Genomic DNA, 25,447 nt, shown 5'->3' with positions numbered 1-25,447 from the left:
AAAAAGAGGACTTTGCTGCGGCCATTGAAAGGATGAAAATAACTAAGCTTGTACAAGGATCAAAAAACTTGGCATTGGCCTAGAATTGCTTTGATACAATGAAAAATTTTGTGATGTTTTATTCAAAAGTCTTAAAAAAATACAAGTACAATATACATTGTCTTATATATACACACTGAGTAACCTAAATACAGATGAATAACATAAAATAATAAAGTTAATATTTGCCATATGGTGCATATGTCTTCTTGGAGTGCAAGGCATTCATTGCCTGCAATACTTTCCTTATGAGGAATATTTGATCAAGAGCTGTATGGATGGTTGGAGACCCTTGTGATCCTGTTATGTGCATATCTGGGATGTGTTGTAATATATGTTACAAACATTTGTCTGAAAACATTTTATGATTTGATATTATTTATTAGTTTACACAAGTACAACATATAAAAGAAAGTGATATCTATTATTTATTTCACTTTTTGAGAGTTACATCTTATTTAAGGAGACATGTCCTTTTACAGCTTATTTTAAGAGGAATTTCTTGAACCAGTAGCTAGAATCCTTGAGGTGTCTTTTCAAATTGTCCTTAAAATCCACAAAAGTGATGCCATTTTTAAGGAAGTAACTAGTGTCCCATTCAAAGCTGTCAAGAAATGACCATGAATAGTGTGCCTTCACGTTTGCACCCTCCCTGCACAAAATTTAACTGTTAATATCCACAATCAAAATTGAGATGAAAAAATGCTCTACTGGTTTATTCACTAATGAACCTTTGTCAAATCGCTTTTTTAAGGTTTAAAAATTATCAATTTATTTAATAAGGTTAGAACTATAATTAAATAGATTTTCATTCAACCTTCTGTTGATACCAAGTCATATTCAATAAAAAGTTGACATGTGTCTTGTTTAGTAAAAATATAAAAAAAACATAATTTTATAAACTTAGGTATAAAAATAAAAAATAAAAAAACTCTAGAAAAAATGGTTCTTTATTTTGTTGCTTTATATTTTATTTATAATTTTTTAAACATAACCGTGTCCTCTTATTCTTACTTTCTTTTTTGCTATTTTAGAAAATAATATTTACTGACGACCAGAAGAACACCTAGCATTTTCCATTTCTTAATATGTGAGAGGCACTTGTATTTTATATAGTATGTACTTCTAACAAGGTTTTTTAGTAGTATTAATAATAAAGCATGTGCTTCTCACATGTTTAAAAGACAAAGGTCCCTTTTTAGAAGACAAATTATAGAAACTCTTACCATCTCGTTTGTATGAAATTTCTGTCCAAAAACTTTTTTTTTATTTAAAATTGTCTTCTATGTTTTTTTAGCCCGCGGATGATATTTAATTACAAACACTAACTTTTTTTTTTTTTTTTTTTGTCCTATTCTATACTTAGTGACAAACACTCACTTGATAGATTTTGAAAGAGATAATAAATTCAAGTAATAATATTTGATCCTCCCACTATCCTTTGTGATATCTTTAAGATCTGGATCACCGATTCCTACAAAAAAAAAAAAGAGTAAAATAAATTCTATTACCAACACATTTCTCAAAAAACAAAAATAGTATTAGCAATACTAATGCACATAAAAATAAGAAAAAAATTACTCTTACCATCCCCAATCTTAGATCTACCACCCAATTTGGTAGGGCACATGAATTAAATTGATAAACGTAAAAAACATAACAAATTGAGTTGTAGATTGCACGAGTTAAGTCTTCCCTAAAAAATAAAATAGGTAAATAAATATCAATAGAAAAATTGTTATACCATTCTCCGTTATGTATACAACGGGATTGTTGTATTTTTCTTTTATGTATAGAAGAAGCTTTCGTAATCCCTCCGGTTGGATGAACCCCGTCTGCAAAACCATTTAATTACACCATATTGGTTTAGTAAAATGACATATATTTGCAACATAACACACAAAATATAAAAATGTCCATCGAGGGAAGGAATAGGATCCTCTCAATTTCTAGTAAAATTGAAAAGATCAACTCTTTAGTTAATATTTTAATTTGTTGAATATGACCGTGTAAAATGTAATATGAACATGAAATGAAGAGAATCCTAATACTGATACTAAAGGGAGAGAGAGTTTATGTGTGTGCTTACACTAGTGGTTTTGGCATGCACATCAGTCCAAAAAGTGACGTTTACACCGTTTGCTGAGGCAAGGTTTTCTGCATAACCTGCGGAATAATAGCTTATACCAAGAAAATCAAGGGACCCTTTTACCAACTTGGATTGAGCTTCAGTGAATTTTGGCAGTCGATTCCCCAATACAGACTTTATTCTCTCGGGATAGTCACCAAATATAACCGGATGGACGAACCTACCAATATTGTAGGATAAAGTAGTTAATATCATTTTTTTTAATTATTAAAAAAGGTTTTTTTTAAAGAATGTATCTTACAACACTCACCATCCAAACACAAAGTCAATATATCTAGAGGCGGCCTCGCGGCTAGAAGATGTGTTGTATTTTGGCTCCATCCAAGTGCTATATGTTGTGACCCCAATTTTTCCCTTTTGATATGGCTGCACACATTCATATTAATTTAATCACAAGAGGTCCAATATTTAATATTCATATTTATTTTAATATTTAGCCCCTAAGCTTACTATGAGTGACAAACTTAGGGAGGCTAGTAGAGGCCATGGCTCTTTCATTTTACCAAAAAAAAAAAAAAAATTGTCACATAGTATTAGAGCCAAGATCGCGGTGGATGTTGATATCTAACACCAAACGACCCAAAATGTTCTCATCCTTTTCTCCTATTACTTCTCCTGTTTCCCTATTTATATTTTATTTTTAAAAACTGTTACATGGTGTCAGAGCCATAATTCTCTGTTTGAAACTTGTCTCTATCATTCACCCTCATTTAAATTAAATATTTCTTGTGATAGACTTTACTTAATTTTTTTTTTTTTTTTTTTTTGACATGTCCATATAAGGGAAGAGGGAGGGTAGATTCGAACTAGTGACCTCCGCTTCATGATGCGTGGTTTACAGCTGATTGAGCTCTCCATTAGGAATGTTAGACTTTACTTATTAAGAGAGAGTTTGAGCCCTCACGTGAGGGACAATGTTAAAATATCAATTAAATGATTAAATTAATTTATGACTATTTGCTTAATTTTTTGTTGAACGAAATAATTAACAAGGAGCATTATCATCATCTTTCTAGTTTGCTTTCTTTTTCATCTTTTTTCTCTACAAACCTGGTACTTGTCCTTGTATACTTTGACAGCGGCGCCATGAGCAAGAAGCAAGTTATGGCCGACAATGTAAGGTTCAGTAGCGGAGTTACCGGCGGCGGTGCAATTCGGGACGTAACTCGAACATCTTCCAGGTGGAAAAGTAGAAGTGCTGTACCCGTTGATGCTTATTGAAATTGGTTCGTTCATTGTAGCCCATAATTTGACTCGATCACCAAAAGTTTTGAAGCAAAAATCCGCATAATCTTGAAAATCATTCCTATATATTCATCAAACAGGACAATCACATTTATTGATTTGGAAAAATTATTTATTTGAACATTGGAGTGTATGTTTTTTTGTTGAAATGTTCACTCACACAAAGTTGGTACTTAAAGGTCCATCATATTCATCTTCAAGTGCTTGAGGAGGATCATTGTGCATGAGAAACACTAAGGGCTTGATACCTACCCACAATATGAAATTTCATAAGGACATGCATGTATAGATTACAAAACACTTTTATGCTTGTTCTAGTTTGTTTAAAGCAAAGATTTTACGGGTAATTACCTTTTCCTCCCACTAACTACAATGCATTGTCACTTTGCTCTCATGAACTGACAACCCTATTGCCTGACCCCATCAAACTACCATTTTATGCCTAAAACCCCCTTCCGTCAGTCAAAGGCGTTAACTCAGACGGTCAAAGTGATATTGTGTTGTAGTTCATAGGGGCAAAGTGACAATACGTTGTAATTCATGGGGCAAAGTGACCGGTTGACTGTCTGAGTTCCCTTTGACTTACGGAAGGGGGGTTTCACAAAATGGTAGTTTGATGGGGTCGAGCATAGGGTTGTCAATTCATGGGGGCAAAGTGGCAATGCGTTGTAGACTTGTAGTTGATGGGGGGAAAAATGTAATTACCTCAAGATTTTAAAAATACTTTTATGTTTTCAAAACCCCTCTTTTTAAAATATATATATATATATATATATATCATTGACATACAATTTAAATTAGAAAACACTAAAAGAAATTTTCAAAACAATCATCAAATATATCCTAGGTGACTGACTTATGTATGGTATATTTTCCATTTTTAATAGGAACAGATGTGCAATTAAGTGGGAAGACGGATATGATTACCTTAATTACTATTATTATTATAGAAATAACATTTTTCGAAGAAATTGACATGTATAGAATTAAAAATAAAAAATATACAGTTGAAAAAAAAAAAGAAAAAGGAATTTGACCATTGGACAAGAGCTCGTTGATGAGGTCATTGTAGAATTTGACACCTTGTGAGTTCACTCCCCCGCTTACTTTGCCCTCTGTAACATAATTGGAGCTATTAGAGAATTACAATGAATTTTTATATTAATGCCACTCATCTTAGATGATTAATCATATATTAAGCCATGATCTTACTTGGTAATACTCTGCTCCATGAGATAGAAAATTTGAATGAGTCAACTCCAATCGTTTTCAACAGTTGTACGTCCTCCTGTTGAATGTTTCGATTATCAAAAGAAAAAGAAATATATATATATATATATATATATAGAGAGAGAGAGAGAGAGAGAGAGAGAGAGAGAGGAACACGCATTCTACCTTATATCGATGATAAAAGTCACAGGCTGCATCTGCATTTTTAGCATCAGGACTATCCGCAATTTTTTCTGCCAAGCCACCAAGTAAATGTGTCAAAAAAATTGAATAATAATTAGGAAATGTTAAGAATTCCAAACTTGTTAGAATATATGGCTTATGAACACCATAATAGAGCCAAACTATCATTATAATTACATTATCTCAAGCTTTTAACTTGTAATAGTTTTGTGATATTGCAACTGTGAGTAAGTCACTCGATGCCATTTGAAATGAAAAGCCGTTTAAAAAAGGACACATATACGTACCCCAACTACTATGGAATGAGTGTGTAAAATGATATTACTCAGTCATTTAAGTGTGAGTTTGAAATTTTCAATCAAAATGAGCCAAATTTTCTTCACTATTTCTACCAAAGCCATACATCAAAGCTTTATTATTATTATTATTATTTTTAGAGAGAGAGAGACCTGGATGATTCTTGATGAAAGTATCCCATGTACTAGGTCCCCTGCCATCGATATTTGTTGCTCCTTCAATCTAGCCAAAAAAGATATAATGTTCAAATTATATGTGTTTTTCCTTTTTCTATTTGTAATTGGCACGCAAGGTATAAATTATCATGCAGAAGAGGGTGACCATAGTGGCTAATTTGTCTGGGCATGACTGTAGTAATAGCTACTCATTGGGACAGGATGAGTCTAAAAGGTGGGCACATCATAAGCTCCCTTAAACTCGATTGAGCCGTAGTTTGATATAGCCTCATCAAGGCATCGGTGAAACCAAAGGCGATTTATACTAATCATGAATGAAAATTCTCATTGCAAGGGTCAAGCCATGCCCTAATGAATGCTAAATGAAGCCTGAAAGTAGTGCATTTATATATACATACCATGTAAGCAGCTGAAGCTGTTCCAAATATAAAATCAGTAGGAAAACTGGTCCGATTGAAATGTATCGAATCATTACTCAGTTGTGCACTTACAAAGCACATGGAGGCCAAGGCCATGGCTAGGAGGCAAAATAGATAAGGACCTTGGTGACCTGCCATGTCTTTGTTTGTTTGTTTAATGCTTGATAGCTTCAAGCTCTCTTATATAAGTTTTGAATGGGTGTTCAATCTCCGCTTATTTCAAATTCTGGTTGCTGTTTCGATAACAAGTTTCTATTTTTATATTTTCAAAACAGCAAAACACATTTCATTTGCAACACACATCTTTTGAAGTTTGTTATGAGAATCAAAACAGGTGAAAACAAAAACACTAAAAACAAGAAATATGGAAACAACTTTACCAATATTCTAGCTGTTTAATTTGTTTGGCAAATTGGTTTTTGTTTTTGATTCGATTGTTTTTATTGTTTCTTTTGTTTTTTTTTTTGTTTTGCTAAAAATGGTTTGGAAAACTGTTTCCAAAAATAGTTTCTGAAAACAGAAAACATTTTTTGTTTCAGAGTACTTCTGCAAAATTCCTTTCAAAAAAACTTTCCACTAATTAGAAGAAAATAATAAACTGTTTGCCGTTTCCACAAGGGATGTAAAAGGCCAGTTTGGGAAATGTTTTCGTTTCTATTGTTTAACATTAACAAACGATTATTTTAGATTCAACTTAATAGTTATCTCAATTAGGGCGGAAAAAATGTGGAAAAAAAAAAGCTCCCTTAATGAATCAACACATGGCTAAAGAGATAAAATGAAAGAGTATAACAAGTTTTTTTTTTTTTTTTTTTAAGTTAAGTAATTTTATTTAGTAGAATGTTATACGATTGCTAGACAATTAGAATGACTTGTTAAGTTTATATTCTCAATAGTTATGTATACTTATTCCTTATCGCAAGAGAGAGATTTTACAATAATATATATCTTGGCTGACTCATTCACTACGAGACTTAGGCAGGCACCTAAGGCCCAGAATAGAAAGGCCCCCAATTATAATATTGTTGATATATAGTATAAAAAAACAAATTAAGACAGGTTTGTCCAAAAAAAAAAGCATTATCTCACCCTTTGGGAGACCCAGATTCTAAATCCCATGAAAAAAGCAACGCAAGGCCCAGAAACAGAAATGATTCTAAAAAAAAAAAAAAAACAAATCAAATCAAATCAAATTGAACAATATGTATTCAGCAAATTACCAAAACCACTCCCTAAAATGAGTTGCAATTTTCTCCAAAACCCAAGAAGTTGGAGGTGCAGGAGCTAGCTAGTGCCCTACAAATCTCTCTTGTGTCACTTTTATCTTACTCCAAGGATGATATGGTGGTTTAATTTGTTTTTGGTTTTGTTGGGTTTTAGTTTGTCTTTTGTTTTCTTTGATTAATTTGTTTCAAACGTTTTGCGCTGAATGTCCACACAAAAAAAACACTTCACCTTTGGTTAGGTGAAGTGTCAAAATTATCATGTATATCGTAGCATATGAAAAACATGTAATTGCTTCTTTTAATAGCATGTGATAAGTGTTAAAAGGATATATATATATATATATATATATATATATTAAAGCTTTCTCTTTAATTTCCTTTCTGAGACAAAAGTGCAAAGCCTGACATATGTGGTGGCAAGCTTGATCACGAGGTGTAGCAGTGAGGAGTTGAACCTCCTTGCATTTATCGCAAAAAGAATATGAGCACGTCACAATGCTCAAAACCCTCATTCCATATTGGGAAACTACATTTTGCCCCAATGAACTACAATGTATTTTCACTTTTCTTCCATGAACTACCAACTGTGACACTCGACCCCATAAACTACCATTTTGTGCCCAAAACCCTCATTCCATCAGTCAAAGGCGTTAACTCAGACGGTCCACCCGTCACTTTGCCCCTATGAACTACAATGCTTTGTGACTTTGACCGTCTGAGTTAACGCCTTTGACTAACGAAATGGGCCTTTAACTAACAGAATTGGGGTTTTTGACACAAAATGGTAGTTCATGGGGGTCGGGTGGCACAGTTGGTGGTTCATGGGGACAAAATGAAAATGAATTGTAGTTCATAAGGGCAAAAGGTAGTTTCCCCTTAGAAAATGTTCATTCAACCCAATTTAGAAGAATTCTTTATCGGCTTAGCAACCTTTTGGTAGGTTTTTATGGCTTAATTATTTGCTTAGTCCTTACCTTGTATTCTTGTTTGTTAATTTATTTCATTATTATTCATTAAAAAAAAAATTAATCCCTAGACTACTTTATACACGTTAAATAGGCAATATATAGTCTACACAATTAGCTAGGGTATTGGAGGAACATCCTTTTACAGCTTATTTAGACTACATCTGATTTAAGGAGGAACATCCTTTTACAGCTTATTTAAGGAGGAACACCTTGAAACAATAGGCAGAGTACTTGAGATATCTTTTCAAATTGTCTTTATAATCCACAAAAGTGGGCCCAAACCGATAGGCGTAACCATCATCTCATTCATAGTCTTCTAAAAATGACCACACATAATATGCCATCACATTTGCGTCCTCCCTGCCAAAAGTTCAACCCTTCTATTTAATCCTCTCCACCAAAATAAAATTATAAAAAAAAGGAATATTTTTTTATATATTTATATTTATATTTGTTATATTTTGTATATTTTTATATTAAACAAGACACATCTCATCTTCTAATTGTGTAACTCAACTTGAATTGAGCTTTAGTGAATTTTGGCAATCGATTCCCTAATACAGACTTTATTCTCTCAGGATAGTCAACAAATATAACCGGATTGACGAACCTACTAAGATTGTGAATGATTAGCCGCAAGGATAAAGTAGTTAATATCATTTTTTAATTATTAAAATGGTTTTTTTTTCTCAAGAATGTATATTACAGCACTCACCAAGTGAAGCTACAGAAAATGAGATTTTTAGTGACTAACCATTAGTGACGTGTCAAGCATGTTGGCCCATCACCGAAGTTTAGTGACATGCTGCTAGTGTTGTGTGTAGCGGGCCAAAAATAAGGGTGTCACTACTGGGACTTTAGTGATGTGCCGAAAATTGACATGTCACCGCTTTAGTGACGTGTCAATTTTTTTTTTTTTTTTTTGGCACGTTACTAAACAGAAGGTGACGTGTCAACCAATTGGTGACGTATCAATTTTGACACGTCACCTTTTTTACTGACGTGCCAAAATTGATACGTCACCACTTTAGTGACGTGTCAATTTGTGGCACGTCACTTAAGTTTAAAAAATTATTTTATATATATATGTATATATATATATATATATATAATTTTTCCCCATTTTTTTTAATATTTTTCTATTTATTTGAAATGCTATTTCTGTTGCATTATGGGGCATGTCATGATATAAGGACTCAAATTTCACTAATTACCCAAACAAAGCCTAAACCATGAACTAAAATGAAGTTGGTGAAAAGTTAATGTGAATAATAGTTCTAATTTGTGTTGCAAGACAAAATCTATCGTCTAACTACAGAAACCTCTGGTTTTTCATGGCATCAGAAGGATAAAAAACTGGTATATATTGACACATATTATCACTAACACAAAATCAGGAACTACAACAGAAAAATCAACCAGAAAAATTACCCATTAGAGTATGTCCATTCCCCCAGTGGATTCAACCAAGTGGATTCAACCTGAAAAATCGAACCAAACCAACTAGAAAAATCAGACCTTGAAAATTTTCAAAAACCCAAACCCAGCAGCAGACAAAAAAAAATCAAAATCCCAAACCCAGCAGAAAAGTAAATAAAAAATCAAAGGTATATATATGCATATACCTGTCGGAGAGAGATGGCCGGATGGAGAAAGCTAGACCGCCGGGGAGAGAAAGAGAACGGCGTCCGAGAGGTGATTGCGTGCTGGGAGAGGGAGAGAAGAAGAGAAGAAGAAAAGAAGAAGAAGAAAGAGGAGAAAGAGAGGAAGAAAAAATAAAAATAAAAAAATGATCTTCGTACCCCTGTTGCCAGCATAAATACTGGATCCCCATGCAGACTTTAGTGACGTGCCAAAAGTGGCACGTCAGTAAAGTGGTGACGTGCCAAAAGTGGCACTTCACTAAAGAAAAAAATAATAATAATAATTAATAAATAAATAAATATGATCTTCTTATGTATTCCATGTAGACTTTAGTGACATGCCAAAAGAGGCACATCACTAAAGTGGTGACGTGCCAAAAGTGGCACGTCACCTATCAGAATTTATTTATTTATTTCATTTTTTTGTGTGAATTTTCACCCGCTTGTTTTCTTAGTGACATGCCAACAGTTGACACGTCACTAATTTAGTGACGTTTGAATATTGACACGCCACTAATGGAATTTAATTAAAATTTAAAATTTAAAATTTTTTAAAAAAAAAATCTGTTTAGTGACTTGTAATCTTTGACACATTTCTTATATATATATTGCCCTCTCCTATTTCCCTCCAAATTTTCATTGGATCGCTGAACATCCTCAGAAGAATTTGGCTTATTATTCTACAATTTTGAAACAAACTGGTTCTGTCTTTTTTAAGACCATTTATTGCAAAATTAATCCCCAAAAGTTACTTTTTCATAGTATTTATTTTAAAAGAATTATCACTGAAAAACAATGGGGAAACCATCCCTCTGTTTCAAACTCCCTTAACGGGTTTAACATTCCTTTTACTTATTATGATTATATTGAAGCTTGGTTTAAATTTTTGTTATATCAAACCTCGAATTTTGATCATTCCTGGTTTATTAATTTTGACAAAAATTTCTATGGAATCCTTCCTCTCTGGTTCTCCAGATGGTGGAACCAATTTGGCATTCTCCCCGACACTCTTCCTCTCCAATTAATTGAAGCTTTCCAGACTTTCAAAAATTCTTATAAAGTTGATAGTTATGGATCTAAGTTTCCTATTATGTTGCACTTTGTTAAAAATTTCAAATTTCCATGGATTCTGAAATGGCAATATATCCTTTCAGAAGATAAGATTCAACGACATTGGTATGTCAAATGGTGGGATAAATGTTCACAAGTTGATTCCATTGTCATCTATGTTAAAGATTTGACTAAAATCTCTAAGACTCCTGCTCCTAGTTCTAAGATTTCAGACTGGCTCATAACGACTAGTTTCTCTCTTCTTCCAGAATTCTTTAGAATTACTATTCTTCACTATTTGAGGAGTACTGTACAAAAAGTATTGTTCACTACTGCCGCCGACAAACTGTGTAGGATTACTGTTCACATTCACAGTTCATGACGACAGCGAATTATTGTTACCATTGATGTCTTATCTGCCGACACTACAGTGCCGACAGTCACTATTTCAGATTGAAGACTTTCACTGTTCTTGATTGGCGCCGACTCCACAGTGTGCATACTTTCTACTGTTTACCTTTGACCGCATTAATGTGGAATCTGCTTTTACTATTTGGCTCATGATTGTAGATTGTTTTATTCACTGTAATTTGCCTATATAACGGGCTCCCCTCTCCCATTGTAAGGCAGAAGCTCTTTTGGGATAATCTAATACCCTCTACTTCTAGCCATTCCCCTTCTTTCATATTTTGATTTCCTTCTCCTCTATCACTTACATCTGTAAGTTCTATCACTTACTTTTGTAAGATATTTTATCAATCTTATTCTTGAGTTTTGATTTCAAGCTTCTCAACTATTTTTAATTTTTTAGGGTTTTAATATTAGTATTTTGAGTAGAACTTTGAATTAACAAAGTAGATTCACCTTGATTCTTGATCACAGCTTGTGGATCTAGATTTGTTTTCATCAATTTATAATAAATACGGTAGATGATAGCAAGAGGTCTGCTACCTTCTTCCATATTATAACCAGAAGTAAGAATATTCAGCGTTAAAGATTTAAGAATATGAATATCATCCAAAGAAAGAGAAATATTGGGGAAAACATCAAAATGGACAGGACCATTAAACAGAGAAGATTGAATCATACCAAGAATACTAGTACGAAAATCAACAAATCATGCGTCACGCAAACATAACAAAACAGAAGCATTGATACAAAGTCGAGTCAATGGCTTGACTGCAACTTGAACAGAACCAATATGCAAAAATCTGTAACCTTTAGCAAGAGAATTATTAACAAATTTTTTTGATAAACAAGGTAATGGTTTGATCTTTTCCGGAAATAGCAAAGGTTTGTTCAACCATTTTAACAGAATATTCAGATCTAAAAGAAGATTTATACCAAGAAGTCGTGTAAACATCCTTAGCGTTAGGCTTGGGGATATTCCACTTATCAAATTTAAAATCATTATCACTTTCAATAGAAAATTGTTCAAAATTAATCACGTCAGGTGGTAAACTGGAATTAGAGCTAACAGAAGAATTAGATCTCCACATATTGACAGACAAACTACACACAAAATCACTCACTGGGCATAGTCTTACAGAATCTCATCCTAGGTACTCACTCACAAGGCAAACTTCCTAAGCATGTCCTTTCTAGACGCAAAACTATCCACACATACCCTTGGCCTAACCCGCAGGTGAAACCAAAACTATTCACACATACCCTAGGCCTAGCCCAGAGTCTCTTCTTCATGCCCTAACATGCCAACCCAGGCTTTCAACGGGACTTACAGATACCTCGCAAACTGTAGTGACGGGGATGGTGAACTACTGTTTCTTATAACTGTAGTGACGGGGTGCTGGACTACCGTTCAACACCTAAAAGCTCTACATAGAGAAAGGTTAACAGGGAGTAACGACTCAGAAAGATCAAAAGCAAGACGATACACAGGGACGTCAAGAGGGAGCAGTGTGTACATCAAGGCAGCAAAGAGATCGCAACTCTTATGGCTCTGATACCAAACAACGGAAGGGAAGGAAGCGCAGTAGCCAGGAACTATGGCTCCTCCTAAGGAACCTAGTCCCCTTACTATGGCTCCTCTTAAGGAACCTAGTCCCCCTTCTGTCAATATTTCTATTCCCTTTATTGCTCTCCCCTTTTCTCAGTATTTATTCTCTTCTGAAGATCATTCTCAGACTCCAGAGCAACTGGCTCATTCTTACTTTCCCCCTAATTTTCATTGGATCCCTTAACATCCTTTGAAAGATTTGTCATTTTATACTGACATTTTGATCCAAACCAATTATGTCCGATTCAGACCTATTTTTAAACATAACAATCCTCAAACGATTGTTGGTACCATTGCATATTTTGTCAATTTCATCTCCATTGATGATTGGGGCTCTCACCCTTCTGCCCTAAAACCTTCCTCCAGCTCTCACATTCCCTATTCTTATTATGATTGTGTGAATGCCTAGTTCCAATTTATGCTTTTCCAAAACCCTGATTTTAAACATTTTTGGTTTATCAGTTTTGATAAAGAATTTAATGGTTTTCTCCCCGCTTGGTTTAACCAATGGTGGATCAATTTGGTCTTACCTTAGATGTTCTCCCTCCTCAGCTTGTTCACGCTTACCATCTATTTTCATCCCATATCACCTGTGACGGTTGCTGTGATGATTATAACCCTATTTTCCCATCAATACTTCATTTTGCCAAAAAGTTCAGAGTTCCATGGTTTCTAAAATGGAATTATGCTAAGAATGAAGAGAAAATTCAAAGACATTGGTTTCAAGCTAAAACTTGGGAAAAATCCCCCAAGATTGACCCTATTGTCAAAAAAGTTGAAATATTAGTTCAAAGAGTTGCAACTACTATGCCAACCTTAGCTCCTTCTCCACCTCCAGTTCCAAAATTCTCTTCTTCAACTATTTCGAAAAAGAAACAATGGATTCAAACCTTTCTTGATTCCATATCTGGTGATGAAGACTGATTCCTCTTCAAGAAGATTTCAGATGGGCTCCTAACAGCCTTTCCCCCCTCCCTCCCCAGACTACAGAATGGCCTCATGACGGCTCCTGATTTTCAGATTTCAGACTTGCTCATAATGGCTGGATTACTGTTCACATTCACTGTTCATGACGACAGCAAATTACTGTTACTATTGATGTCTTGTCTGCCGACACTACAGTGCCGACAGTTACTATTTCAGATTGAAGACTTTCATTGTTCCTGATTGGCGCCGTTTCCACAGTGCGCATACTTTCTACTATTTACTTTTGACCGAATTAACGCGGAATCTGCTTTTACTATTTGTATCATGATTGTATTTTGTTTTTCTCATTGTAAATCGCCTATATAACGGGCTCCCATCTCCCATTGTAAGGCAGAAGCTCTTTTGGGATAATCTAATACCCTATACTTCTAGCCATTCCCCTGCTTTTATATTTTGATTTCCTTCTCCTCTATCACTTACTTCTGTAAGTTCTATCACTTACTTTTGTAAGATATTTTATCAATCTTATTCTTGAGTTTTGATTTCAAGCTCCTCAACTATTTTTAATTTCAGTTCTTTATTTTGATTATACAATTGTCATCACCGCCTCATGGCTGGTTTTACTGCTTTGATTTAAATTACCTTTTGCATGTACATCACTCTCCCCTACTCCCTGCATCTATATGCATACCGCGCTTCCTCCCCTTCCGTTGTTTGGTATCAGAGCCATAAGAGTTGCGATCTCTTTGCTGCCTTGATGTACACCCTGCTCCCTCTTGACCTCCCTGTGTATTGTCTTGCTTTTGATCTTTCTGAGTCCTTACTCCCTGTTAACCTTTCTCTGTGTAGAGCTCTTAGGTATTGAACGGTAGTCCACCACCCCGTCATTACAGTTGTCAGAAACGGTAGTTCACCACCCCGTCACTACAGTTTGCGAGGTATCTGTAAGTCCCGTTGAAAGCCTGGGTTGGCGTGTTAGGGCGTGAAGAAGAGACTGTGGGCTAGGCCTTGGGTATGTGTGAATAGTTTTGGTTTCAACTGCGGGTTAGGCCAAGGGTATGTGTGGATAGTTTTGCATCTACGAAGGACATGCTTAGGAAGTTTGCCTTGTGAGTGAGTACCTAGGATGAGATTCTGTAAGACTATGCCCAGTGAGTGATTTTGTGTGTAGTTTGTCTGTCAATATGTGGAGATCTAATTCTTCTGTTAGCTCTAATTCCAGTTTACCACCTGACGTGGTTAATTTTGAACAATTTTCTGTTGAAAGTGATAATGATTTTAAATTTCATAAGTGGAATATCCCCAAGCTTAACGCTAAGGATGTTTACACGACTTCTTGGTATAAATCTTCTTTTAGATCTAAATATTCTGTTAAAACGGTTGAACAAACCTTTGCTATTTCCAGCAAAGATCAAACCATTACCTTGTTTAACAAAAAATTTGTCAATAATTCTCTTGCTAAAGGTTATAGATTTTTGCATATTGGTTCTGTTCAAGTTGCAATCAAGCCATTGACTAGACTTGGTATCAATGCTTCTGTTTTGTTATGTTTGCGTGACGCAAGATTTGTTGATTTTCGTACTAGTATTCTTGGTATGATTCAATCTTCTCTGTTTAATGGTCCTGTCCATTTTGATGTTTTCCCCAATATTTCTTTTGCTTTTGATGTTTTCCCCAATATTTCTTTTTCTTGATGTCAACAAAATTGTTGTTAAATGTTCCCCTTTCAAAACCCATGATAAGGATCCTATTAATAACGATAGGAAAATTATCGAGCAAAATAATTTTGTTAGTCATTCTCTTCATATCATAGGACAACAATTAGATCGGATTGAAGAGAAAATGCCTTCTCCTTCTACTGATTTAAAAATTTCCTCCACTCGTTCTAAAATTGAAAAACCTCTGATTTCTCTTCCTGATTTAAAGAAATCTTCTGGTTTGAAAACTACTTCTCAAATGAACCTTGAGAAAGTTAACAAACTACTTTTTGAATTAACTGAGTTAAAAACTTCTCGTACCAGTACTTCTGGTCAGAATTTTGGTATTAAAAAAGTTTCCTCATCTGATTCTGAAACTTCTCATGATTCCACTGATTCTAATATTAAAATTCTTGAAGAAAACTTTGGCAAGATTGACTTGGAGCCAAAACTCCAAAGGATCTATGACGGATCCAGACCTTTCAATCTTACAAAGAATTTTTATCCAAAACCCACTCCTCCTAATTTACAATTTGAGGAAAGGTTTCTTCAGTCCCAATTTTCTGCCAGTACTAGTACTTGTTCTGTTCTGACTAAAGAACAAGACACTACTAAAATCTCTCTTGAGAAAACATTTGAAAAAGTTGCAAAACAAAAACCCAAAGTAGTTACAGTCTTGGATTTGCAACATGAGATTTGTAACATCAGGAAAGATATTGCAGGTTTAAAAAATAAACCCATGCCTGATCCTGAAGATGCTAATATTGTCAATCTTATTAACAAAGTAATTCCTCCCAAATGGTATTCTAAAATGCATATTATTGTTTCCCCAGATTTTACCCTTGATGTTGTTGCATTGATTAATTCTGGTGCTGATTTAAATTGCATCCAAGAAGGACTTGTTCCCAGCAAATATAGCAAGACAAAGTAGTGTTTATTTTATAGTCCATATATAATCTTTGCCACCCATCCCCCCCCCCCCCCCCCAAAAAAAAGGAGCTACTGTAGACACGTCAAAAAAATGGTCATCCAAACAAAAAGTCCATCTATGATGTCTCGTATTTTGGCTCAACCCAAGGGCCATATGCTGCGACCCGAATTTTCCCCTTTTGATATCGTTGCACACATTCATATTAATTTAATCACAAGAGGCCCAATATCTCATATTCGTATTTATTCTAATATTTAGGCCCTAAGCTTACTATTAGTGTCAAACCTGAGGGGGGCAGGTAAAGGCCATGATTTTTTCATTTTACAAAAACAAAAAATTGTCACATAATATCAAAGCTAAGATCGCGGTGGATGTTGGTTTGTTATTGAGAAGATCGATCAATTCAGATTCTATACTTAATGATTTTAGTTTGTTAAAAGTGTCTATGCTGCAATTTTATAATTTTTGTTTTTGCATTTTTGTTTCTTTTGGTACTAGTTCTTACTTGTTATCTCATTAATATATCAATCTTGGTACATATTTATAAAGTTTGACAGATAAAATTGATAACTTTTGAACTTTTGAGGAGTGATTAAATAAAAGTCCATTACTGCGGACCACAATAGTTGTCTCTATCTTTCCATTAAAAAATGAAAAAAATTTCTACAATCTAGGTTGTAGGAACTTCTAAAACCCGCCTCTAAAAAAGTGACATATATTTCCTTTTTTTTTTTAATTTTATTTTTTTACATGTCCACAGAAGGGGGAGGAGGATTTGAACTAGTAACCTCCGCTTCCTGAGGCGTGCTCCCCAGCCAATTTAGCTACCCCTCAAGGACGACATATATCCCTTAAGAAAAATGCTACGGTTCCTTTTGTGGTTCTCCTGGTGTTCTCTTGTTCCTATGTAGATATTGTGTTTAAGAGTTTTAACTTAACAAAATTCTCAAACACTTCAAATTTATTATGCAATGGATAAATCCAAGTGAATCTTGAACAATCATCAACAAAGATAACATAATATTTATAGCCACTGATTGATTGCACTGGTGAAGTCCAAATGTCTATGTGGATTAATTCTAAAGGGTGAAGAGACTAGAAAGACATGAGTAGAAGCATGAAATGTCTGCTTTTTGCTCTTGCCTAATTGATAGTTGACACAACCAGATGTTTTATTAAATCAAAGATGGAAACAGGGAGAGATTTGCCCTTAACAACACGGTTAACAATATCCAAAGATGGATGGCCTATTCTAAAATAGCACACTAAAGAGTTGGTCCTTATTCCTATCAAAGTTATAAAAGTCTTCGTCCCTTTGAGAAGATTCCTTCCTAGCCGCAGTGGATCCAAGACATTTTAATTCTTCTCCTCCAAGAGTATTGCATGGGTTAGGATGCCCTTGATATAATAATGAGATGAAGTTACAATGAAGTAACAAAAATTATCAAGGCAAAATTTTTGTATGAAAACAAGATTGACATAAGCTTAGAGTTCAGCCAGTGTTTCAATTTGGAGACCAGTCCCTTTGCCTATTGCCACCTTCTCTGTCTGTTGGAAGGGTTGTTGAATCTGCAGGTTCTCTAACTGATTGGTAATGGGAGCATTAGCTCTACTGTCTGTCAGCCATTGTTGTTCTTCATTGGTAAAGTTGGTGTGAGCAACCATAGCTGCTAGTTGTGTGGGTGGATTCTTTCCTTGAAAGGCATAATTCATCTGATGATAGCAATCAATGGCCAAGTGGTTAGTCCTACCACAAATCTGGCATGATGCTCTTGAGCCATGAAGGAAATTACTAGCTTGCTGCAGAGGACCTTGGTTATATTGCCTGTTGAGAGATTGATTCCCCTGGTTGTGTAAAGCAGACCCACGACTATACTGTTGATTGGTGAAAGGAGAGTGGCCTAGAGGAGGGCCTCTGTTGTACTGTGAGGGACCACAATTATATTGCTGAAAATATGGTATAGGTGTTGAGAATCCATTGCCAAGTCTTGGTGATGAAAAGCTTCTCTGTAAAAATTTGTGATTGAGGAAAGCTTTGCCTTTGGACAATTGAGAATTCATAGTGTTGAGGTGCAACAATGCCACTCTGCTCACGTGAAAGGCCCTTAGAACATGCCTTGCGGGGTGCGATTTTGAATGCCATAAAAGGCTTTGGCTTCCTTCACTAAACACCAATTACTTTTTAGATGAGATGGTCAAAGGCCCAATCCAAAAAATTGTATCAAAGCCAGGGTCAAAGACCTTCTTTGAGAGAGATGTGGTGATGATACTTAGGAAGTATTAGTCCTTTTTGTTCCAGTTAAGCTACTCTGGATTAGGAATTTCCTTGCCTTCAACATCTATGATCTTTTTTAAAGGGCGCGGTTCTGAACCGTCAACAATATCCATCATGTCATGGGTGCACAGTATAGGATGTATCTGCGTCACCCAACAAGTATAATTATCAGAATCAAGTTTAATTGAGGAAAGCATTTTGGATGGTGTTTGGTGGGATAAAAAAAGAGGACTTTGCTGCGGCCATTGAAAGGATGAAAATAACTAAGCTTGTACAAGGATCAAAAAACTTGGCATTGGCCTAGAATTGCTTTGATACAATGAAAAATTTTGTGATGTTTTATTCAAAAGTCTTAAAAAAATACAAGTACAATATACATTGTCTTATATATACACACTGAGTAACCTAAATACAGATGAATAACATAAAATAATAAAGTTAATATTTGCCATATGGTGCATATGTCTTCTTGGAGTGCAAGGCATTCATTGCCTGCAATACTTTCCTTATGAGGAATATTTGATCAAGAGCTGTATGGATGGTTGGAGACCCTTGTGATCCTGTTATGTGCATATCTGGGATGTGTTGTAATATATGTTACAAACATTTGTCTGAAAACATTTTATGATTTGATATTATTTATTAGTTTACACAAGTACAACATATAAAAGAAAGTGATATCTATTATTTATTTCACTTTTTGAGAGTTACATCTTATTTAAGGAGACATGTCCTTTTACAGCTTATTTTAAGAGGAATTTCTTGAACCAGTAGCTAGAATCCTTGAGGTGTCTTTTCAAATTGTCCTTAAAATCCACAAAAGTGATGCCATTTTTAAGGAAGTAACTAGTGTCCCATTCAAAGCTGTCAAGAAATGACCATGAATAGTGTGCCTTCACGTTTGCACCCTCCCTGCACAAAATTTAACTGTTAATATCCACAATCAAAATTGAGATGAAAAAATGCTCTACTGGTTTATTCACTAATGAACCTTTGTCAAATCGCTTTTTTAAGGTTTAAAAATTATCAATTTATTTAATAAGGTTAGAACTATAATTAAATAGATTTTCATTCAACCTTCTGTTGATACCAAGTCATATTCAATAAAAAGTTGACATGTGTCTTGTTTAGTAAAAATATAAAAAAACATAATTTTATAAACTTAGGTATAAAAATAAAAAATAAAAAAACTCTAGAAAAAATGGTTCTTTATTTTGTTGCTTTATATTTTATTTATAATTTTTTAAACATACTTTCTTTTTTGCTATTTTAGAAAATAATATTTACTGACGACCAGAAGAACACCTAGCATTTTCCATTTCTTAATATGTGAGAGGCACTTGTATTTTATATAGTATGTACTTCTAACAAGGTTTTTTAGTAGTATTAATAATAAAGCATGTGCTTCTCACATGTTTAAAAGACAAATGTCCCTTTTTAGAAGACAAATTATAGAAACTCTTACCATCTCATTTGTATGAAATTTCTGTCCAAAAACTTTTTTTTTATTTAAAATTGTCTTCTATGTTTTTTTAGCCCGCGGATGATATTTAATTACAAACACTAACTTTTTTTTTTTTTTTTTTTTGTCCTATTCTATACTTAGTGACAAACACTCACTTGATAGATTTTGAAAGAGATAATAAATTCAAGTAATAATATTTGATCCTCCCACTATCCTTTGTGATATCTTTAAGATCTGGATCACCGATTCCTACAAAAAAAAAAAGAGTAAAATAAATTCTATTACCAACACATTTCTCAAAAAACAAAAATAGTATTAGCAATACTAATGCACATAAAAATAAGAAAAAAATTACTCTTACCATCCCCAATCTTAGATCTACCACCCAATTTGGTAGGGCACATGAATTAAATTGATAAACGTAAAAAACATAACAAATTGAATTGTAGATTGCACGAGTTAAGTCTTCCCTAAAAAATAAAATAGGTAAATAAATATCAATAGAGAAATTGTTATACCATTCTCCGTTATGTATACAACGGGATTGTTGTATTTTTCTTTTATGTATAGAAGAAGCTTTCGTAATCCCTCCGGTTGGATGAACCCCGTCTGCAAAACCATTTAATTACACCATATTGGTTTAGTAAAATGACATATATTTGCAACATAACACACAAAATATAAAAATGTCCACCGAGGGAAGGAATAGGATCCTCTCAATTTCTAGTAAAATTGAAAAGATCAACTCTTTAGTTAATATTTTATTTTGTTGAATATGACCGTGTAAAATGTAATATGAACATGAAATGAAGAGAATCCTAATACTGATACTAAAGGGAGAGAGAGTTTATGTGTGTGCTTACACTAGTGGTTTTGGCATGCACATCAGTCCAAAAAGTGACGTTTACACCGTTTGCTGAGGCAAGGTTTTCTGCATAACCTGCGGAATAATAGCTTATACCAAGAAAATCAAGGGACCCTTTTACCAACTTGGATTGAGCTTCAGTGAATTTTGGCAGTCGATTCCCCAATACAGACTTTATTCTCTCGGGATAGTCACCAAATATAACCGGATGGACGAACCTACCAATATTGTAGGATAAAGTAGTTAATATCATTTTTTTTAATTATTAAAAAAGGTTTTTTTTAAAGAATGTATCTTACAACACTCACCATCCAAACACAAAGTCAATATATCTAGAGGCGGCCTCGCGGCTAGAAGATGTGTTGTATTTTGGCTCCATCCAAGTGCTATATGTTGTGACCCCAATTTTTCCCTTTTGATATGGCTGCACACATTCATATTAATTTAATCACAAGAGGTCCAATATTTAATATTCATATTTATTTTAATATTTAGCCCCTAAGCTTACTATGAGTGACAAACTTAGGGAGGCTAGTAGAGGCCATGGCTCTTTCATTTTACCAAAAAAAAAAAAAAAATTGTCACATAGTATTAGAGCCAAGATCGCGGTGGATGTTGATATCTAACACCAAACGACCCAAAATGTTCTCATCCTTTTCTCCTATTACTTCTCCTGTTTCCCTATTTATATTTTATTTTTAAAAACTGTTACATGGTGTCAGAGCCATAATTCTCTGTTTGAAACTTGTCTCTATCATTCACCCTCATTTAAATTAAATATTTCTTGTGATAGACTTTACTTAATTTTTTTTTTTTTTTTTTTTTGACATGTCCATATAAGGGAAGAGGGAGGGTAGATTCGAACTAGTGACCTCCGCTTCATGATGCGTGGTTTACAGCTGATTGAGCTCTCCATTAGGAATGTTAGACTTTACTTATTAAGAGAGAGTTTGAGCCCTCACGTGAGGGACAATGTTAAAATATCAATTAAATGATTAAATTAATTTATGACTATTTGCTTAATTTTTTGTTGAACGAAATAATTAACAAGGAGCATTATCATCATCTTTCTAGTTTGCTTTCTTTTTCATCTTTTTTCTCTACAAACCTGGTACTTGTCCTTGTATACTTTGACAGCGGCGCCATGAGCAAGAAGCAAGTTATGGCCGACAATGTAAGGTTCAGTAGCGGAGTTACCGGCGGCGGTACAATTCGGGACGTAACTCGAACATCTTCCAGGTGGAAAAGTAGAAGTGCTGTACCCGTTGATGCTTATTGAAATTGGTTCGTTCATTGTAGCCCATAATTTGACTCGATCACCAAAAGTTTTGAAGCAAAAATCCGCATAATCTTGAAAATCATTCCTATATATTCATCAAACAGGACAATCACATTTATTGATTTGGAAAAATTATTTATTTGAACATTGGAGTGTATGTTTTTTTGTTGAAATGTTCACTCACACAAAGTTGGTACTTAAAGGTCCATCATATTCATCTTCAAGTGCTTGAGGAGGATCATTGTGCATGAGAAACACTAAGGGCTTGATACCTACCCACAATATGAAATTTCATAAGGACATGCATGTATAGATTACAAAACACTTTTATGCTTGTTCTAGTTTGTTTAAAGCAAAGATTTTACGGGTAATTACCTTTTCCTCCCACTAACTACAATGCATTGTCACTTTGCTCTCATGAACTGACAACCCTATTGCCTGACCCCATCAAACTACCATTTTATGCCTAAAACCCCCTTCCGTCAGTCAAAGGCGTTAACTCAGACGGTCAAAGTGATATTGTGTTGTAGTTCATAGGGGCAAAGTGACAATACGTTGTAATTCATGGGGCAAAGTGACCGGTTGACTGTCTGAGTTCCCTTTGACTTACGGAAGGGGGGTTTCACAAAATGGTAGTTTGATGGGGTCGAGCATAGGGTTGTCAATTCATGGGGGCAAAGTGGCAATGCGTTGTAGACTTGTAGTTGATGGGGGGAAAAATGTAATTACCTCAAGATTTTAAAAATACTTTTATGTTTTCAAAACCCCTCTTTTTAAAAAATATATATATATATATATATATCATTGACATACAATTTAAATTAGAAAACACTAAAAGAAATTTTCAAAACAATCATCAAATATATCCTAGGTGACTGACTTATGTATGGTATATTTTCCATTTTTAATAGGAACAGATGTGCAATTAAGTGGAAGACGGATATGATTACCTTAATTACTATTATTATTATAGAAATAACATTTTTCGAAGAAATTGACATGTATAGAATTAAAAATAAAAAATATACAGTTGAAAAAAAGAAAAGAAAAAGGAATTTGACCATTGGACAAGAGCTCGTTGATGAGGTCATTGTAGAATTTGACACCTTGTGAGTTCACTCCCCCGCTTACTTTGCCCTCTGTAACATAATTGGAGCTATTAGAGAATTACAATGAATTTTTATATTAATGCCACTCATCTTAGATGATTAATCATATATTAAGCCATGATCTTACTTGGTAATACTCTGCTCCATGAGATAGAAAATTTGAATGAGTCAACTCCAATCGTTTTCAACAGTTGCACGTCCTCCTGTTGAATATTTCGATTATCAAAAGAAAAAGAAATATATATATATATATATATAGAGAGAGAGAGAGAGAGAGAGAGAGAGAGGAACACGCATTCTACCTTATATCGATGATAAAAGTCACAGGCTACATCTGCATTTTTAGCATCAGGACTATCCGCAATTTTTTCTGCCAAGCCACCAAGTAAATGTGTCAAAAAAATTGAATAATAATTAGGAAATGTTAAGAATTCCAAACTTGTTAGAATATATGGCTTATGAACACCATAATAGAGCCAAACTATCATTATAATTACATTATCTCAAGCTTTTAACTTGTAATAGTTTTGTGATATTGCAACTGTGAGTAAGTCACTCGATGCCATTTGAAATGAAAAGCCGTTTAAAAAAGGACACATATACGTACCCCAACTACTATGGAATGAGTGTGTAAAATGATATTACTCAGTCATTTAAGTGTGAGTTTGAAATTTTCAATCAAAATGAGCCAAATTTTCTTCACTATTTCTACCAAAGCCATACATCAAAGCTTTATTATTATTATTATTATTTTTAGAGAGAGAGAGACCTGGATGATTCTTGATGAAAGTATCCCATGTACTAGGTCCCCTGCCATCGATATTTGTTGCTCCTTCAATCTAGCCAAAAAAGATATAATGTTCAAATTATATGTGTTTTTCCTTTTTCTATTTGTAATTGGCACGCAAGGTATAAATTATCATGCAGAAGAGGGTGACCATAGTGGCTAATTTGTCTGGGCATGACTGTAGTAATAGCTACTCATTGGGACAGGATGAGTCTAAAAGGTGGGCACATCATAAGCTCCCTTAAACTCGATTGAGCCGTAGTTTGATATAGCCTCATCAAGGCATCGGTGAAACCAAAGGCGATTTATACTAATCATGAATGAAAATTCTCATTGCAAGGGTCAAGCCATGCCCTAATGAATGCTAAATGAAGCCTGAAAGTAGTGCATTTATATATACATACCATGTAAGCAGCTGAAGCTGTTCCAAATATAAAATCAGTAGGAAAACTGGTCCGATTGAAATGTATCGAATCATTACTCAGTTGTGCACTTACAAAGCACATGGAGGCCAAGGCCATGGCTAGGAGGCAAAATAGATAAGGACCTTGGTGACCTGCCATGTCTTTGTTTGTTTGTTTAATGCTTGATAGCTTCAAGCTCTCTTATATAAGTTTTGAATGGGTGTTCAATCTCCGCTTATTTCAAATTCTGGTTGCTGTTTCGATAACAAGTTTCTATTTTTATATTTTCAAAACAGCAAAACACATTTCATTTGCAACACACATCTTTTGAAGTTTGTTATGAGAATCAAAACAGGTGAAAACAAAAACACTAAAAACAAGAAATATGGAAACAACTTTACCAATATTCTAGCTGTTTAATTTGTTTGGCAAATTGGTTTTTGTTTTTGATTCGATTGTTTTTATTGTTTCTTTTGTTTTTTTTTTTGTTTTGCTAAAAATGGTTTGGAAAACTGTTTCCAAAAATAGTTTCTGAAAACAGAAAACATTTTTTGTTTCAGAGTACTTCTGCAAAATTCCTTTCAAAAAAACTTTCCACTAATTAGAAGAAAATAATAAACTGTTTGCCGTTTCCACAAGGGATGTAAAAGGCCAGTTTGGGAAATGTTTTCGTTTCTATTGTTTAACATTAACAAACGATTATTTTAGATTCAACTTAATAGTTATCTCAATTAGGGCGGAAAAAATGTGGAAAAAAAAAAGCTCCCTTAATGAATCAACACATGGCTAAAGAGATAAAATGAAAGAGTATAACAAGTTTTTTTTTTTTTTTTTTTAAGTTAAGTAATTTTATTTAGTAGAATGTTATACGATTGCTAGACAATTAGAATGACTTGTTAAGTTTATATTCTCAATAGTTATGTATACTTATTCCTTATCGCAAGAGAGAGATTTTACAATAATATATATCTTGGCTGACTCATTCACTACGAGACTTAGGCAGGCACCTAAGGCCCAGAATAGAAAGGCCCCCAATTATAATATTGTTGATATATAGTATAAAAAA

At 34.1% G+C, this 25,447-nt stretch overlaps 1 protein-coding gene and 1 pseudogene across 1 annotated transcript; both read right to left on the bottom strand.

Annotated features, from left to right (window-relative positions):
- Positions 1-522: 522 nt before the first annotated feature.
- Positions 523-5,876, bottom strand: LOC132173767 (beta-glucosidase 12-like; annotated as a pseudogene).
- A 13,339-nt stretch (positions 5,877-19,215) lies between these two features.
- LOC132173757 (beta-glucosidase 12-like) lies at positions 19,216-24,540 on the bottom strand. Its single transcript, XM_088512996.1, has 12 exons — positions 24,382-24,540; positions 23,960-24,029; positions 23,493-23,560; positions 23,318-23,393; positions 23,143-23,220; positions 22,266-22,353; positions 21,911-22,166; positions 21,111-21,226; positions 20,778-21,020; positions 20,456-20,541; positions 20,093-20,186; positions 19,216-19,384 (listed from the first exon to the last, which is right to left on the bottom strand). The coding sequence occupies exons 1-12, from the start codon at positions 24,538-24,540 to the stop codon at positions 19,216-19,218; spliced, it is 1,503 nt and encodes a 500-aa protein (XP_088369122.1).
- Between the last annotated feature and the right edge of the window lie 907 nt (positions 24,541-25,447).

This window comes from Corylus avellana, chromosome 2 (genome assembly GCF_965113065.1).
Source record: "Corylus avellana chromosome 2, dhCorAvel1.hap1.2, whole genome shotgun sequence".
In the NCBI taxonomy this organism is placed as follows: Eukaryota; Viridiplantae; Streptophyta; class Magnoliopsida; order Fagales; family Betulaceae; genus Corylus; species Corylus avellana.
This window is presented reverse-complemented; position numbering and strand designations above follow the sequence as displayed.

Bases quoted from the DNA above. Each gene is read 5' to 3' on its own strand.
- LOC132173757 (XM_088512996.1), bottom strand. From the start codon at position 24,540: ATGGCAGGTCACCAAGGTCCTTATCTATTTTGCCTCCTAGCCATGGCC. The intron at 23,221-23,317 runs GTAAGATCATGG...ATTATGTTACAG, and splicing joins ATGGAGCAGAGTATTACCAA to AGGGCAAAGTAAGCGGGGGA. The intron at 20,542-20,777 runs CTCCCTTTAGTA...TTTGCAGACGGG, and splicing joins AGCACACACATAAACTCTCT to GTTCATCCAACCGGAGGGAT.